The 19087-nt window shown below is 35.9% G+C and overlaps 1 protein-coding gene across 1 annotated transcript in view; it reads left to right on the top strand.

Annotated features, from left to right (window-relative positions):
• The window catches only part of MMS22L (MMS22 like, DNA repair protein), a 124898-nt gene that overhangs the window by 41430 nt on the left and 64381 nt on the right, over positions 1-19087 (top strand). The window contains exons 12-14 of the mRNA XM_024551746.4: positions 1860-1979; positions 4084-4307; positions 6192-6695. Of these exons, the coding sequence (XP_024407514.2) occupies positions 1860-1979; positions 4084-4307; positions 6192-6695 (848 nt within the window). The remainder of the gene's footprint in view (positions 1-1859; positions 1980-4083; positions 4308-6191; positions 6696-19087) is intronic.

The raw sequence follows: 19087 nt of genomic DNA, 5'->3' as shown, positions 1-19087 counted from the left end.
TACCTGATGTCTAAATGTTGGAATAGCAGGGGGCTCTCAGTTCTGGATCCTTCTATCTTTTCCATCTATAGTCTTTCCATGGTTGATCTTGTCTAACCTCTTAACTCTAAAAACTGTCAGTAGGAAGGTAACCTCCAAATTCATAGCAACAGCTCTGACTTTTCCTTTGAGCTCTGGACCCCTATGTCAAATTGCCTACTTAAAATCTCCACTTGGTTGCCCTGTGCACTCTCCCATCTCTTCCTCCTCTTGCCTTTGCCATCTCAGGAAATGTATGGTACCGTCAACCTATTTTCTTAAGCCAAAACCTGGGAGTTCTTAATTGCTCTCTTTCTTTCAGACCTTAGTATAACTCATCAACAGATCCTCTTGCCTCTGTTTCCAAACATTTCTCTAAAGTTGTCTGCTTATCTCAGTCTTACAGTTTTACAGAATGGCCTCCTAACCTCTCGAGGTGGCAGAAGAAGAAGGAAGTAGTGGGGAAAAGTAGACAGTTTAATCTAATTTTTTTTTTGGTTAAATAATCATGCATGTTTGTTAAAAAGTAACACACAACTGAATTGTAATCTTCAATAGTTATTTATTTACAATTTACTATATAGCATGCACCTCCAGGTCTCCCAATATGTGTGCCTTGTACATGACCTCTTAATGTGCTTTTCTGTTATATTGCAAGTGTCACTGCTTACCTTCGAACTGGTCTTCTGTTTTGCTTCTCATCTACTATATTCATTGTTCATGCACAGTAGTTTTTTAACAATCACCTCATGTCATTCCTGTGCTTTCAAAATCCTGGTGGCTCCCGACATATTTAAAATAAAATCCAAACTTCTTACCAAGACTTGTAAAGATTCAAATGAGATATAGTCCCTGACTATCTCTGACTTAATCCTACAATACCAAGCTTACTACTAATTCCATGTGCTTTCTCTGTCATGCATGCTTTTTTAGGTCTTTAAATGGCTAGCTCTTTTTCCTTTAATTGTTTAGCCAAGTGCAGGCCCTCAAAAAGGCCTTTTCATTCATAGCTCCTGAGATAATAATCAACTACATCCTCCAGGAGTCATTCTGCAAGATTAGCCTTTGTTTTGTCTTGTTACAACAGTTGTAATGGTTTACATTTGTCTCATGTGTTGGAGTACCCTCTTTTACCATTCTTCCCCACAGTGTACGTTCTACTGGAGCATGCACCATGTCTGACTCATGGATTGCTTTATGCCTAGTACCTTAGAATCGTGTCTGGTATATAATATTCTTTAAATAAGTAATTGTTGAGTGGCTGCCATTCAGTGATATGTCACTTTTTAACAATCATGCTTGGTTATTTCATCATGGAAGACTAGATTAAATTAAGGTGTCCACTTTTTTCCTACTTCTTTCTCTTGCTGCTCTTCTTGAAATATATGTACTTTGCCAATCCTCTGGTTTTTAAAAGAGCAACTCTTATACTCCTATAAAGAATTTAACCTAGTACTTAAATGTGACCTTAGGATTTGTGTACATCTTAATTATTAGATCATTTTTGCTACTTCTTTTTGGTTTGGGTTTCTTTTCCAGTCTCTGGATTTCCTCCACCATTCAGTTATGAGACACTTATTGTCATTTTTAAATAATTGAGTTAAAAGTCAAACTGAGTTTTATAGTGTCCATTATCTGAATGTATTAATGGTCTCTAAAGCAAATTTTTAGACATATACCTTATGCAGATTTAGACTCGCTGGTCTGGAGATGGCAGTGGGTACGATTTGGTGATGTATGTCCATATTCTTTTTAGAAACAGGTTATTTGGTGCAGTATTGTGATAATATTCATGTTCCCAGAGCCCATTTACTTCCTCACAATTTCAGTTTATTTTTTAGGATGGTATTCTAGAAGAGCATTTACGAATGTATCTTCACTGTTGTTTGACACTTTGTGATTTCTGGGAGCCGAACATCACAATTGTCACCGTTCTGTGGGAATATTATAGTAAGAACCTGGTGAGTAAATAGGATATGAATTTGTTCCAGGAATTTGAAGAATTTGTACATGATATTTGAGGAATGTTTTTTTATGGCTCAATTATGAGTAGTTAAGGATTAATCTTAAAAAGTTAATTTTTCAAAGTAGATTAGAACGGCTCAAGAATAAATTTACCTTTGACAAACATATGTGTTTTCTAATAATTATGGATGCTTGCAGCCATTGAATAGTTATTGCTGTCCTGAATAAGACACAGTCTTGACATTTGAGCATACGCTATTTGGGCATATATTGTATATAAAATTACAATGCTCTGGAATGCCAGAAAATGGAGTATATGACCCCATGTATGGACTTTCAGAAGACTTTATGAAGTCATAATTTTTTAACTTGGCCTGGGGAACAAGTGGAATTATTCAAATACAGAAGAAAAAATTCATCCAGGCAAAAAGAAAGTGTGGACAAATGTATGGAGACGTGGAAAAAAACAGGATTTATTTCTACCATGTTAAAGAGTTCTGAGTGATAGGTCTGAAATGACTATGGAGAGAGACAGGAAATAAGGGGACTAGAAAGAAAGTAGACTTGGGCTAGATTATGAAGAGGTGAAGATAATATCCAGTTGAATTGTTATTTACTTAGGAGATGGCATTAGAGAGCAAGGACGTGACATATTAGGAATATGAGAATTTTTTTCTGAAAAATTGTATAAATGAATTGGGTACAGATAAGTTAATGGTCCAGTGTAGTAGTATAACCCAAAAAAGCAGTGAGCAAGACCTAAAATAGGTCTTGATTTAGAAAGGAGACAATAAATTTGGAAGATACAAATTTTAAAGGTAGAATTAAAAGATTTAGTTGCCTGTAGTGTGTGGAGAGAAGATTCGGAATGTTTGGGTTTCCAGGTAAATAGTGAAACCCCTCACTCAGATAGAAAATGGACATCAAAAATTTACAAGTAAATTATAACTTTGGTTGTGTACATAGTGGAGCTTATTGAAAATGAGAAGAAACGCCTTTCCCTGAAGCATAATACCAGGTTGTTTGGGGAAATGGCAGAATCTAGTTCTGAGGCAGAGTGTGTACGAGATGAGTCTAGAAAAGTTTCTTATCATAACTGAAAACGGGAAGGCATCAGAGTAAGCTGGAGTCATGTCAAAAGGATACAGGAGTCAACCTGAAGGAGCTCCCATTGCCCAGTGCTGGGTAAATTTGAGCAGAAGACTGAATAATGACTACTGTGGACCAAAACATACCAAATATGTTTAAACCCTGGAGTTTATGATGATACAGAAACATTATTCTGAGTAAAAACCCTCATTCTGAAAACCATAAATAAAAGAAAATATAAACTTTTTTAGAGGAGCCAAATTTCTGATGAGCTAATTCAGAAGGAATGATAGAACTAGAAAATCACTATTTTGTACTTCTGATGAAATAGAGTATCTGGGCAGTGATTGTCAATGGCTGCTAAAACTGTTAAATAAAAGGTTGGTGCGGACCTCAGTAAAGGGATAGATCAGACTGGCAATGCGATCAATCTTAACGTCAGACACAGTAACAGAACTTAGTGCTTTTTCAGTAATTGCAACAGGAAGTACCCAGTACTACCAATGAAAGATTCTTAATAAAAAACTCAACCTGAGTCTGATCAGATTTCTAGATACAACTACCTATTTATAGAAAAAGTAGGGGATAAAAGAACATATTAAGTGACACTAGGGAGATGAAAGCAGCCAAGTCCAGAATATAGGAAATTCTACCCAGTAAATGACTGGATATAAAAATAAATGGACAAAAGGTCGGGAAACTTACGGAATAAAAGAGCTTTAAGAGACATATCAACCAAATGCAATGTATGGATCTTGTTTGTATCCTAATTTGGACAAGCCAACTGTTCAAAAGACATTTGAGTGGTAATCATGAATTTAAGCACTCCTCGATGTTCTGTGCTTTTATGGAATTTTTATTTTGGGAGGGTATGTGGTGATGGCTGTGTAATTTTTGTGATTAAGATGAATCAGACTTATAATGAACTCATTGGGTTTTGCAGCTTTCCATTTTTATTTACTCAGAGACTTAATGCTTGTTTTCTTTTTTTTTTTCTTTTTGTGCTTCTAGAATAGTCCTTTCAGTATTTCTTGGCTTCCTTTCAAAGGCCTTCCAAATATTACGTCGCCCTTGTCTATGCTAGAAATGGTGGAGACCTGTTGCTCTGATAAACAAGACCTTGACCTGTATAAATCCAGAAGTAGTTATACCATTTTCCTTTGCATTTTGGCAAAAGTGGTTAAGAAAGCAATGAAGAACAATGGTCTGCATCCTTGGAAACAAGTCAAAGGAAGGTGTGTGTCATAGTTTTCTTTGTCGTGAAAGTTCACTTCTATCTTTGGAGAAGTTTTCGTGTTTGAATTTTTTAAGTTAACTTGTGCTTGGAGGTCTTTATGGTTCATGCATTTAAAATGTATTCCTTAGTGTAGGGCAGCAAAGTATGGAGCTTTCTGAGCCTGCCAATGTTTTGTAGTAAGGGAGAAAAGTAATACTGGTAACTTGTAGAGGATTTTAATTTTTATTTATCTCATCAGTCCTAAAGATTGAAATTTTATATACTAAATGCAAGAATATTAGAGAACTGTTGTTTTTCTGACCAGAATTAATTATAATGTTATGTAACTCATCACATACATTTTATTAGAAATTCCAGAAATAAAAACTGTCCCCAAATCACACATTGGCAAGTAACAGATTTGATCTGTAACTTTTGTGTCCTCTGAGCCCAGCGGTCCCACAAGCCCTGCATTCTTGAATGAAAACTGACCAGAGTAGAGTGAACCAAATAACTCGAATGTTTTCATTTGGGGAGTATGCCCAGTTTTAATTTCTGGTATGGTAAAGTAAACTTTTGTGACATTTTGTCTGTTGTTTCTTTTTAAGAGTTTTGCTTGTTACGTGGGTGGGTATGATCTTTGTCCTCCCTTGTCCTGCCTCCTTTGCCTGCCAGCCCTTTTTCTAGCCCTCTGTGTGTGTACACTGCAGTCCCCCCTCGCTCAGCTTATGGGGTAGGAGTTCTCGCAGCAGAGTGCCTGTTACTCTGTAGGTGGAGACTTCTCAAAAATCACTAAATGGATTTCTGTTTGACTCTTACGATGAATAATTCTTGCTAGGTTATAGTGATACAGATTGGATTTTTTTAGCATATACTTTTTTAATGGTAGCTTCTTTGTCAAAAATCTAGTAATTATGTGGTTCAAATGGTAGTTTTTCTTTTGATGCGTTTGCTAGTTTGTTCTTGAACCTTAATCATTTTATGGAATACATAATTCTCAGAACTTTATTGCTAAAAGGGATCATTGGAATTCACTAAATAACAAGTCTGTGTAGTAGAAAACACTCTATACCAAGCGATGGAGCCGACATGGTGGACGCTGTTCAGATAATTAGACAGGTCTTTACTTTCAGGGGCTTCTCAGCTCTGTCACTTACAAACAAACATTTAACCAATTAGGAACATTAATCGTTTCTATCTTGAATAAGCTAATTATAGAAGCTATAAAATTTAACAATTTGTAGGTAGGATTCAAGAGGAATGATTTTCAATTCAAATCCCTTAATTGATAAAAAAGTACAACTATTAAAATTATAGTAAGTAGTATTGACAAGAGATTTTTAAATGGCTGTGTCAGACATTTTAATACTAACATTTTTGTTTGAGAGTACGTAAAACATAATTTTTCTAGCACTGTGAATTCTCTTAAGAGTGTAAGTATAGCAAGAGTAAGTTTTTTGTGAGGCGAGGACAGAGAAATGGCTTCAGGAAAATCGTTATGTAAAATTGCTGTGTTAAGATTTCTGTAAAGTACATCAAATTGTACTTAAAAGATTACATATTTTTTCTTACTGGTCAATAAAATGTGAGAAAGAAATGTGATGGGGAACCAAAGGGAAGTCATGGACTCTATGCAGAGGACGTTTCTGCTTTCTTCCGGGGAAAGCTACTGAATCCTTTGATTCATTTGTGGGTGACTTGCTACATCACTGAAAAGTTTGCAGGTGGGGGTATTCTGTCCATTTGTTTTCTAGGTGGACAAAGTGACATGGCAGCATTGTAATAAAGAATTAGCTAAAAGTTTACAGTAATGAGACTCACGAATATTGAGTGAAATGTTACTTTAAAGGACGGATTTTTGTAAATGAGACAGTTTTATTAAGGCCGTTTTTATGTTTTGCAGAATATATTCTAAATTCCATCAGAGAAGAATGGAAGAACTTACTGTAGATGGTCTGCAGAATTTTTTCAACCTTTTTCTACTGTTAGCAGCTGTTGCAGAGATAGAAGATGTAACAAGTCACGTTTTAGACCTCCTGCATTTCCTTAGGCCTGCGTTAAAAGCATCACATCTCCTTTGGAAGGGTCAGGCAGCCTTCCTCTTGAAGTATACCCAGAAAAATCTGGACATTGGTGTTTTGGCTGAGAAATTTTCAGATGCTTTCCGGGAAAAAGCAAAGGAGTTCTTGGTATCTAAGAATGATGAAATGGGACAAAGACAGGCTCTCTGGACACTTCTTTCCATCTACATTGATGGTGTTCAAGAAGTGTTTGAGACAAGCCATTGCTTGCATCCTTCCCATGAAACACTGCTTAATGATGGATTTAGTATGCTTCTGCGAGCTTGTCAAGAATCTGAACTTAGGACAGTGTTGCACTTTCTACAAGCTCTTCTGGCCAGAATCAGGTATGTTTGCCAGTGATGTGCTAATTTATCCATTTGTTTTATATCATCAACTGTGTTGATTCTATATGAAAGTTTTCCTTTTGACATACTCATGAAATCCAAATGTAAAGTTGGTTTTATTGCTACATTGACATAAATCAGTAGTTTTCAAACTGTTATTTCAAACAGTAGTTCTTAAAAAAAAGAAGAAGAAGCATGCGCAAACACATTAAACTAAACTCAGAGCAGCTCTGGTGCAGTCCCAGAGCTGTGCCTTTTCACCCTCCCTGTCCTTTCTATTTCTCCTAAAAGAGTATTGTTACCTAGAGGTATGTTCCTCTTGCTCCAAGCAAGACTGTGAGGTCAAATCTCAAGTGGCTTTCACTGAAACATGTAATTTATGATTTCGGCCACACTGTACCATTTTAAAATGGAAGTTTTTAAAAATATTTTGCTGCAGAGTTGTAGCCTCAACTGTCACCTATACATAACTCACTATTTGCAGATCCATTTAAATTATACAAATGTGCAAATGCACTCAGATCCAGACAATATTGGATAAGCACAGTGGTAATGACAATTATTTTCCTTGAGGTCCTTTTTATGTAACGTGTTTACCTTTGAAGTACCTGTTAAGAAGTTAGGTGCTACCACTCAGTGTAGTAAATCACTGTCTCTGAAAAGTTAGGTAAAAGTGATGTATAGAAATATTATTTTATTTTAAATTATGTATGAAGTTAGTGAACAGACTGCTTTCCTCTTCCTAGTACCACATTACAAAAGTAGTATCTGGCTTTCAAAGGTACTGAGCTTGACAAGATTTACAAACTTTGGAAATTTATTTATTATAATTTATTTAATGTTGGTCTGTGTGGTCACACTGATTAATCCACAAGTTTTCATTCCTCATTAGGTTTTATGGAACTTTAGTATTTATCTGTTCTTAGTTTAAGTTTCAAAGGTTTAGCCAGAGTTCGTGATCAGACAGCCATCCCCCTACCCCCCGTGTCAGCTGTATTAAAGCAAGAATCTTAAAGCTCTCAGACTTTTGGATGGATGGAGAGAGGAAAAGTAAATGAGTAGCCCACTTTATTAGAAGCAGCTTTTACTAATTCTGGATCTTCTCCATGAACTGTTTGTTTTTAGTCTAGTAGAGTTGATTAGCAGATATTATACTTTCCCAAGTATCAAATTCCTTTTGTTTGTATGATTTTTAAATAAGTGGTAAGCTCTATTTCTCTGTTTTTCTAGGAGAAAATTAGAAATTTCCATACTCCTGGTACTATTAGTGGTTTATTTATATTTTTCTGAACATACAAAATAAATAGGAAGAGGAACTTACTGGCCTAAACCATTCTGGTGACGAGGAACTATGGCCCCCAAAAGATACAGGGGCAAAGGAATAGAAAATGAAGCAGGGAGTATGGGCATCTAGGGAGGAGGCAGTCATGGAAACCAAGTGTCAGAATCCGTATATCTTTCTGCCTTTCCCATTGAAGGTGGACAAGTCCCTTTTAATCATCTTAACTATTGTATTGCTTCATATGTAGGTTTAAAAAAAAAAGATTATATCCTGTAAATACTATTAATTTAATTTTTTTAGTTAGAAATTTGGGGAATTCTTTTTGTTAAAATTTTCTTTAAGTTATAAATATATTATTGTTGGTAAAAGAAAGAAAAATGAGGTATAAGGTGACAAGTAAAAATTCCTCTTCCCTCCTTCACTTCTTCATTCTCTAGTTCAGGGGTTCTTACCTAGAGGTGAGTTTGTCCCTTAGGAGACATTTGGCAGTGTCTGAAGTTTTTGATTGTCACACCAGAGGGTCTGGTGTTGCTGCTGGCATTTGCTATTACCTAGTGGGTGGAATCAGGGATACTGCTGAACATCCTGCAGTGCGTAGGACGGCCCACACAACCAAGAATTACCTGGCCCAGCCTCGGTAGTGCTGAGGTTGAAAACATTGCTCTAGTTCTACTCCACAAGAGTAAAATTGTTTCTTATAGAACCTTCTGGAGTTTTTCCCATTTATAGGCTTAAAACACAAAATGGATAATCTTTTTTCAGCACCCTTTTTTCCCTGAGTATTTCCTCAATGGCTTTCCATGTTAGTATATGGAGACCTAATTCTTTTTAATGGCTGCTTGAGTGTCTTAATTATATAGTTGTACTAAACTTTAACTAATCCCCAAATAATGGATATCTTATTGTTTAAAAGAAAGGAGGGAGGGAAGCAGAGAGGAGAAACATGAGAAGTCATTTAGCTTTTGATCATAGAGATGTGTTTCTCATTTCTTCACCCAAAATGTGGAGCTTCATTGAAGATCTTTCCATAGGCGTCTTTTGGGTATGCTATAATATTATTACTTTTAATATTATTAGAAAGTGCAAAAACATTTTGGGTAGTTGTAGAGCATAGGCTCTTTTTTTTTCCCATTTACATTAAAAACACAGCTAAATTTTTTGAATTTTGGTTTAGATAGGGAAGATGGGTTATATAGATTGATGATATTTATTCCGGGCTGCATCCCTGACAAGGGAAAGAATGAAATACTTTACCTTAGCAATCTTTTCTGTTTTCAAATTCAGGTGGGAATAAGGTACCAGTCCTTGCATAAATATGTGTGCAAGATGTATGAGTGTGTGTGTTGAACTGGGTAATAGTTTTATAACTGTGTGACAGGGAAATTATAGGTAGGCAGGAACTAAGATCACTGATTAAGGGAGAAGCGGCTCCCTCTAGGCTGTTAAGAAATAATAACTTCATATGCCACTTTCTGCTAACTGGAGCTGATGGCTCACCAGAGCATTCTTTATTGCTGATTAAGTAGCATTATGAAAATACTGACTTAGTTATGTTAACTAAATGCCTCTGTGTGTAAAACTTCGAATGTCAAATAGTTTTAGCAGTCATCTTTAACATTCCACATTACCTTTCTGGAATCACATTTCTAGTTCTCAGTTGCTATTACTTGAGGTTAATATAAAAGTGCCAGTCTTTCATTTGTGGAGTTAGGTGTAGCCAAAAGCTTTTCTTTAATTATCTCCATTCATGCTGTTACAGTTAAGGGTCTGTCAGCATTTCCACTATAAACCTCCATTTTCAGAGTTTTATAACACAGCTATGAAAATTAGCTTTGGGCAAAAACTTGACATACGAGATCTCATGAGATTCTCCCTCCTCCCCATCCCCCTTTTTCATTTCTACTGAAGTAAGGGTGAGTGGTTTCAAAATGCCTTTTGGCATCTGCAAATATCATTTGGAGTTTAAAAAGAAACAATAAATTTTCAAGCTTTGTACCTGTTTGTTCTACCACTTAAGGGAGGTTGTGGACTTATGAATTTAAGCCAAATGGATATTGATCAACTGACATCCTATTTCTTATTAAACAAGAGCCTAGTTTCAAAGAAGTCTAACGGCAGTTGAAAGCTTACCTAAAATGTTAAATGTTGAGGCTAAGAAATAGTTCAAAAGGGATTACCTTTTTTTGATACTCTATATGCTCAAGTGCAACTTCTTAAAAGATTAAAACTCTTTTTCCTGGCTTCAAAAAATACATATATTTTTAAATCCCCTTTCTTCTTTTCCCATGAGCCTAGAAGGTCATCTTTTTGTTACACATTTGTTTTGACATTTGGGATGAGTGTTTGTGTGAGTGTGCACGTACAAGAACTGTTGATTATTTCTCTCAAATATTTTCAATGCTCAATAGTTCTAGGGTTTTTTTAACCTTTGTCATATGGTGTAATTTATTCTAAACAATTTTTTTTTTACATCTTCAGTGAGAGAACTGGGTTGACTAAGTAGGAAGGAGGTAGTACAAAGGAAACAGCCTTGTGAGGGTTTGCTGTATGCCAAATTTACATGACTGTTCAGGAAAAATAAAAAGGATATTCTTGATGGCATGCATTTCCCCCCCCCCCCCCCGCCTTTTGTTATTGGATGGACTGTTAGTATGAATGGTTACAGCTTTTAATTATTAAAGAATAGTTTACTATAAAACAAATTTGAAAGTGGATAGGATTTTTAAAGTAACTGAATCATGAGTTATTTGTGTCTAGTTTGCTTAGTATATCCCAGGTTGCCCCAAGTGTCTGCTGATCTACAGTTTTATCATCATCTATATATACATATATGTGATACCATATATACATATGATATGTGATTTGATGCAGATTTTTATTTGATGCAAATTATGGAGCAGTGTTTTAATAATTTGGGAGAAGGAGCCACATGAGTGTGCTCCACAGAAAAATGTATTTCCAGTTTTTACTGGAAAAATCAAATAGCTGTGTTGCTGACTAAGGGTGATCCATCTACCAGTTTTGGTTGCTTCAGAGAAAGAAGGAGCATCCTAAGGGAATGTATAAATCTTAGTATTTGGGGAATATATAAAACATAAAGGTTGCTTTTTGTCATTAAATATTTCATACATCTTTCAACTGAGATTTTACATATAAATTATGAGTATTTTGACCTTATTTACTCTTTACCAGGCTTAAATTTTGAAGATCATGCTAACAATCACTTTTTTGTATCACACACACTTATACTTGTGCAATAATATAATCAATTCACCCTTAGGAATATTTGTGCAGGGTTTTTTTTAATATTTTGCTAAAATATAGCTTATCAACTTAATATTTTATGTAAAAGAATTAACATTTGGATCAGTTATTTAGCAGGTAGATCTGTTACATAGATAAGAAATCTTCTTGCATAAGTACAAAATAATTCTTTTAAAATATTCTAAGGGAAAACTTAAGTGTCTAGACCTCAGCTTTATTGGTAAAATGAGGATGATAACATATACTTCACTAGGTTATTTTGAGGATTTAGTGCAATAGTGAGTACTGGCTGGTTAGTACAGTGCCCGGCACACTAGTGAGTGTTCAGTACATGTTAGATGTTGCTATTATTATTATTATCATCACTATTATTTTCAAAATAATCCATCATATAATTATTTCTTTGTAGTACACGTTAGACCTGGTGACTTCAGTGGACGTGTGTGGATGTATTGGACTTACCTTGAAGGATTTTTTTAGCCCATTCCTAGTATAAGTACCTTTAGCATAGAGACCATTCAGTAAATGCCTTTTGATGTGTAAAAGAATCATGCTTTTTTAAAAACAATGTCAGGATTGTAGGGAACATGAATGTTGCCTCACAGATACAGAACTGTTGGAAATTGTGATTCTATTTTACTAAAATGGTGAAGAGCTGCTGTAGAAAAAGAAACTAATTTTTAAGGTAGAAATGAGATCTATCTATCTATCTATATACCCTTTCTTTCTCTCTCTCTCTCTGCGCCCTTCTTTTATATGCCCTTCCTTTCTCTCTCTGTCCAGTTGAGAGAATTGTTTTAATGTCTTCTTTGGAGGACTTCTTTACCATCTCTTCTTTATTCTCACTACCATTTTCTTCATTTCTAGAGCGTTGTCCATGCTTGTGTAGTCTCCAGTACCTCCAGTGCCTTCCCTCCTTAGAGCATCTATTTTTTTAACACCTTTATTGAGATATATCATTTTATTAAATTCACTGATTGACCCACTTTATAAAGATATAATTAATTTGCCATACAGTTCATGGTTTCAGTATATTCCGAGTTGTACAACAGTCATCACAATTTTAGAACAGTTTGTCATCCCAGAAAAGAAATTGTACAGCAGTCAGTCCCCATTTTCCCTATTATGAATAATATTGCTATGAACATTCGTGTTTTTATATAGACCTTTTTTTATTTTTCTTGGGTATATACTTAGGAATAGAATTGCTGGGTCATATGGTAACACTTTTTAACCTTTGGGGAAAATGCCAAATTGTGTCCAGTGCACTATTTTACATTCCCATCTATATCTTATAAGGGTTGCATTTTCTCCCCATCCTTGGCAACACCTGTTGCTAGATGTCTTTCTGAATGTAGTGATCTTAGTGGATGAGAGGTGGTATCTCATTGTGGTTTTGATTTGCATTTCCCTGGTGGTGGCAATGATGTCGATCATGGGCTTTTTATATGCCTGTTGACCATTATATCTTCTTTGGAGGTTTATCTATTTGGATCCCTTGCCCATTTTTAAATTGTGTTTTTGTTGTTATTGAATTATAAGAATTCTTTATATTTTCTAGATACAAGTTCCTCATCAGATGCATGATTTGTGAACATTTTCTCACATTCTATGAGTTTTCTTTTCACTTTCTTAATGTTGCCCTTTGCAGTGTAAAATATTTTAATTTTAATTAAATCTTATTTATCTATTTTTTTTCTTTTGTTACTTGTGCTCATCTTATTCCCTGGCCATATATCTATTCTCAGAGAACAAGTCTGCTTCTGTCATTCCGTGTTTTAACACCTTTAGTGACATCCTGATGGACACAAAAATGTCAAATTCCTTATGATCTTCAAAGTCATGCGTGGTGTGGTTTTACCTATGTCTCACCTTTTTCTTATGAGTCCCCTTTAGTTTAGTTAAATGGAACTACTAGTTCTCCAAAGAAGCCAAAGTCTTTCTTACCTTTTTATTTTCTTGTCAAAGCCATCGGAGGGTTCAGGCCAGATCTGAGGACTGAATAAGCTAAAGTTATGTGATAACCAATGGTTAGAAAAGGGTTAAATATAGGGAATGAAAGTAACTGTTAAGATCAGAAGTCAGAAATGGTCAGTGCTGGTCACAGTAGGCATAGAGAGGGGGTAGCAGAGTATAGGGGGGAAAAAAGAGAACAAAAGACTTCAAGGTATTTGAGGAAAGGGAAAGGGGTTTCAGGAGTGAGTAGTAATGAGATCTGAGCTAGAGATGGAATCAGCCTCATATACGGGAGGGGCCAGAATTCGAGGCAGTCGTAGATAATTTAACAGCAGCCCATCTGTGCTTTTTTCCTCTGCTTCTTAAGGAAGCCATAGCAATGTCTGAGAGCTGCTACTGTTTGAGTATATTACAAAAAGCAGGAGCTTTAGGGTCAATAAACCTGAGTTCAAATCAACTCTCCTCCATTTGGGAGTGTAATCTTGGGAAATTAATTAACCTTTTCTAAGCTTCAGCAAAGTCTTTATACTCACCTTGTAGGATCTCTGTGAACATCTTCCATAGATCTCTGCTATACACATTAGCTACATGTGACAATTGAAGTTAGTGAATACAAAATGAAAACTTCAGCTCCTTTTCTCATGCTGGTCACGTATGAGTTCCTCAGTAGCTGCCCATAGTTAGTGGGGCTGTAGTGGCTGCATAGTTAGTATCTGCTGGATAGCAGGTCTCTTGGACAGCACTGACTTTGAGGCTGCACCTGCCCAGAATGTGCGTGTTTGTTTTCTTTGTTTACCTTTTCTTTATTTTTGTGTGAACACTATTATTCTTTATTCCAAACTTCTCTGGAAATGTGTGTTTGTTCATATGTCCCAGTCTTGAATATTCTCTCTTCTCTTTGAATTTCCTTAACACTTTCTCTCTAATGTCCTCTATTGCTTTCTGTGTTGTGTGGCAGTTGTCACAGAAGATACATATTTATTAAATGGTTATTTAACATATTCAGTTAGTATTTATGAGTGCCTACGGTGATAGCAGGCACTTGGGGTATATCCAGGAAGCCCTGAAATGCGGTGTACCTGCTACGCACTCAGGTATTTATTACATGGAAGATATACTGAGAAAATAGAGAAAGGTACTTAGGTAAGCATTTATTCAAACTATCACCTCTTCACCATTTTGAAAATATTTTACTATTTCAGTTACTTGGTATTATTTGATAATGATTTATACTCGTCCGTAAATTGTACCTACTTATGTAACAGTTTTAGCCAATATCCACATGAAAGTACACAGCAGTATCCATGCAGCCAGGCTGTAGATTTAATGCATAATCTGAGTTTCACCCCTATGTTTATTGCCTCCTACGAGCCACTGGGCAGAAGGAGCCTTCAGAGAGGTGCCAGGAGTCCATTCTTCTCAGTTAATTGAAAGATTTTTGGTGTTATTGAAGATAAAACGCATGTCTACTGTAGCTGAAATTTTTTGGACCACTTTTATTTTATTTTGCAATTTTAGTATTTATCGCCAGACTATTCTCCCATTGAAACATGGAAACACATGGAGTAAGTGGGCCTTTGTGCTTTTTACCTTGCTTTTGAGAGCTTTGAGAGCCTCTCCATGGAGGCTAGTTCTATACTAGGAACACTTCGAATCTAAAAATACATAGCACCTGTTTTTAGACTGTGTTGGAAGCAAGGTATTTGGAAGAGAAAACTGAAGTAATGGAGTAGAGGAAATAATCAATAAAATAATTTAAAACAGTTCCCCAGAATGGAAGATTTCTCATTGAAAGGGCCTATTGCCTGACTCCAGTGCAATGTAAGGAAAGAGACTCGCAGGAAGGCACATCTGTGTGAAACTTAGAATGTGGGATACAAAGAAAAGGTGCCTAACTTTCCATGGACTTCTTAGTCTTCTCCACCTTTCTTGGTCCTTTATTTTATGTATTTCCTGTGCCTCTAGTTTTGTTAGCTTCAGTTATAATCTAGGTCAGATCTAATAGTTAAAACCCCAGTTTCCAGTAATTACAAAAGTAAAGAATAGATGACTAGAGCTTTATATTAGATTTTCTTTCAACGATTACTCCTGTTTTCAAGAGGTAGGTAGGTGAGTGGAGCTTTATGACTTCTGATCCATAATTGTTTTCAAAGTTTGGAGTTACTGAAAATCTTTTTCTCTGAGATGAAATGGTAAATCCACCTCATAACTGGAGAGGAAAAAGAGAGAAGGTAGGGTTGGAGAAAGAACACTGTGAAATAGAAATTGAGATGAAGAACTTTGGGATGAACGGACAAGGAAAGCAAGAAATAAACTCTGTAAAGGAAACGTCATTCTTTTGAAAGTGGAACAGCTCAGTTGTTTAGAAAATAGAAGTGCCAAGAATATTTTCTGTATTGAGCGCTGGAATATTTCTCTTTAGCAAATGGTATTAAATCAAAAGGTGTTGGAGAGAGGCGAAAGCTACTTTCCCCAATCTTATTTATGTCACGGTGGTTCCTTGTGTGAACCCCATGGCTCACCGCAGGTGTTTAGACCGCCCTGGTCTTTGAAGCTTCGGGTGAAATTCAGCGGTAAGTTTGTGGAAGGCATCGCTCCTGTGCTCCTTCAGGCTCCACACAGTGCTCGCTTCTCAAACCGGAGACACGTTGTCGTAATAAATATTTTGAAGACTGGTAAACCCCTTTCGTGACAGGATTGCTAAAGTTAACTCTTTCCAACTAAGGAATGGGTAAAAACAGCTGAAATTGTGATTTCAGTAGGTGGACCCAGTCTAAAGAAACTCAGTGAGATAAATTGCTACTGTGGCTTTTGGTTATAAGAGGGAAATAGAGAAAGCAAAGAGAGGAAGCAAGTAATAATTTAAGCTTTTATGTGCAATAAGTAAAGTACAGTAAGCAACTAGATGTGTTTTTTAATGATGTGATATGTCAGTGAGGGAAGAAGGAAACCAATCTTTTAATTATCCCATTATTTATTTTTGAATTAATAAGACCTCGGAAGGCACTATAAATTTGTGTAAAAAAGTAGATTCATTATAGTTTAAAAATATCCCTAGTAATCCTCACCATCTTCTGGTAATTACCCTAAAGTTATTTTCTTTAAGATGTGTTTCTTAGAAAACATCAGAGTTCCTTTCTGTTTTATCGTACGAATTTACTTTTGCCCCACCATAGATGGTCTGTAAGGAACAATTCTTATATTTCTCCATGTACCTTGTGTAGAAGGGGAGTAATTGCTCTGTTTCAGATTTTATTTATGTTTTAACAAAATTGAGAGCAAATACAAAGAGTGAAACTAGCATTTGGAACTCTTAATTTCAATTGTTTTTTCTTTACCTTACAAGATATATATTTTTCTCTCTTTAGGATATCTCTTGTCAGATTTAAGGCTTATTTAAAATGAAAAGAAAGCTGGAGCAATTTTCTTTATTCCATTTCAGTCTCCTAAGGCCTCTTTCCCCCTGGTGAGCTCATAGCAACAGGGGGGTTTAAGGGAATTCAGCTTTCTGCAAATTAATGTCTCACATCATGAAAATTCAGGACTTTTTTTTTTTTTTATCTTGAAAAGTAATACAGTGAGTACGAGTATTATTTCTTGCCAGCGGGTGGAAGATGAATGATTTTGTCACAGTTTTACTGCTTGATGAGCAGTGTCCTGAGGGTCAGGCTTAAGTCTGTGTCACTATGCTGCTCATTACTCTTGAGCTAAATAAGGGCTGATTGGATCTAAATTGCCTAGCACATGGGCCACAGATGAGCTCAGTGAGCAGGGGATGACCTGCTATTCAGTCTGGGAGTAACCCCGGTGTGCAAATGCGGCATTAGAACACCGTGGGAGAATGAGAGGCTACCGGCTGCTGCCAGCAAAAGAAATCGAAATGTAAAAACTCTTTGATGCTGTGATGTTAGAATTTGAAATGTAGGAAGTGACAGGTTGATGGTACTTATCAGCTTTGGCTGGATTAGAGAACAGTGTCATCTTGCTTATATAATGACAGAAGAATGAAGCCAGCAGCTAACTACTGTGCAGAGGAGAGCCACTGCCGTTACACAGCCAGTCCTTGCTGCCTCCTACTGGCAGTTTTCCTGGAAACCAGGAAAGATCATGAAGAAAAGAGCCTCTGCTGTAGATGGCCAGGAATTTGGGACTCTCGTCATGAAAAGCTGCCAGTTGGTGGGATGCAAAGAAAAGGGTATTTTAGAGCATACTCCATAATGAATGGCTTTAAAAAAAACATCATTACTGTGAAATTGGTTGTTCCAGAATTTTCTAGTTAACCAAGAGTTAATCCATTTGTGAAATGAAACTACCCAGGGCAAGAAACCCCAGCCTACTCTTCCTGGAATAGTGTTCTTTCAGGGGCCTCAGTTGGGTTGGTTGATCTCTCAATTACATATTTTTATCAATAACAGCATTTTACTAACAACTAATCTTCAAAATCTAACAACAGACCACCAACCCCAGTGTTAGCACAGTTTGAAAGCTACCTGATAAAAATACAAAGTGAAAAAGCCCTGATTATGTAGCTTATGCTATATAAATCTCCCCGTTAGGGAGGGGTGGGATGGAAGGAAAAGGTTTCTCACACAAGCCAAATTATTTAAAAAAACAAAACCCAGAAAAACCCTATAATGTGAGACCTCTTTTGTTTCATTTTATTCCTGCAGTTGTAATTGTTTTTTTAAAAAAATCAGTATTAGCTATTATGTGTTTGTGATATAAACTTTAAAAATGTAAACAGGTTTTTTTTTTCTTAAAGTTACTTATCTCACCATGCCGAGAGAACTACCGTTGATATTTTGCTATAGCCGTCTAGGTATCTCCTATTTATATACATGTTTTTAAATCCAAAATTGGGGCTATATGCTGTTAGTGTCTTGCTTTTCTCACTGAATAATGTCATCAATGGCTTTTCATATCAGTGACATCTACAACATTATTTTTCGAGGCTTCATAATATTCCACTGTCTAGATATACCGTAGGTTACTGGACCGTTTCATTGGTGAACAAGACACTGTTTTGAAGCTTTTACCATTAAATATAAAGCCGTGATGTTCTCATGAGTATATTGGCAGGGTCGTGGGTACGGTTGCATAAATTGTTCAGGGCACAATTCCAGATGCAGATTATAAATGAGGCTTTGATCTTCGTGGACGTGTTTGATTAAATGTGGAAGCTGTTTTGTAAATGGTTTGGTTTAAAATATAGAACCTTAGATATAATTGCTTTTTAAAAATTGAGAGCCGTGGTTTAATTGTATTTGGGGTTTATACATAGACTCATGCAGATCTACATAATTACATCACATCCTACAGAATCAGATTTTTAACCAGTAGAAAACCTTAGACTAGAAAAAAAAATTTCCCTTTAGAACAAAACTGTAGTTCTGTATGCTGAAAACATAGTGATAGAAAGCTTCTAGAATTTGGGGTGAAATGACAGCTGAAAGGATTAATATACTTTCATCTCCTAGAATTAAAAAAAAGAATTTCCCTGTATTTGTCAGTATAGGTTCTGTATTTCCTTTACGCCTTTTTTTTTTTACTATTAATATCAAATATAAAATATAGTTTTAAATATAACTTCTAAAGTACTTGAAGGCTCTGGAGAGAGAGAGTTTTTAATGTATTTCTTTTTTATATTTATATTATGAAAATTCATGTATCCTGTTAAAAATGTAAATAATACAGAAATGGATGCTGCAGAATATAAAAGTCATTCCCCCGCTAAACTTTCCTCCCACAGACGGAACCACTTTTAACCCTATGAAGGATGTTCTTCTAAACTGCTGTTGCTGCCGGTTTTACCACCTCTCTTATTTTCTGTGGGAAAAGTGACATTATACCTTGGGAATTTCTACAACTTCTACATTTTTTCTGTGAAAGA

This window comes from Desmodus rotundus, chromosome 11, assembly GCF_022682495.2.
Source record: "Desmodus rotundus isolate HL8 chromosome 11, HLdesRot8A.1, whole genome shotgun sequence".
NCBI lineage: Eukaryota > Metazoa > Chordata > Mammalia > Chiroptera > Phyllostomidae > Desmodus > Desmodus rotundus.
This window is presented reverse-complemented; position numbering and strand designations above follow the sequence as displayed.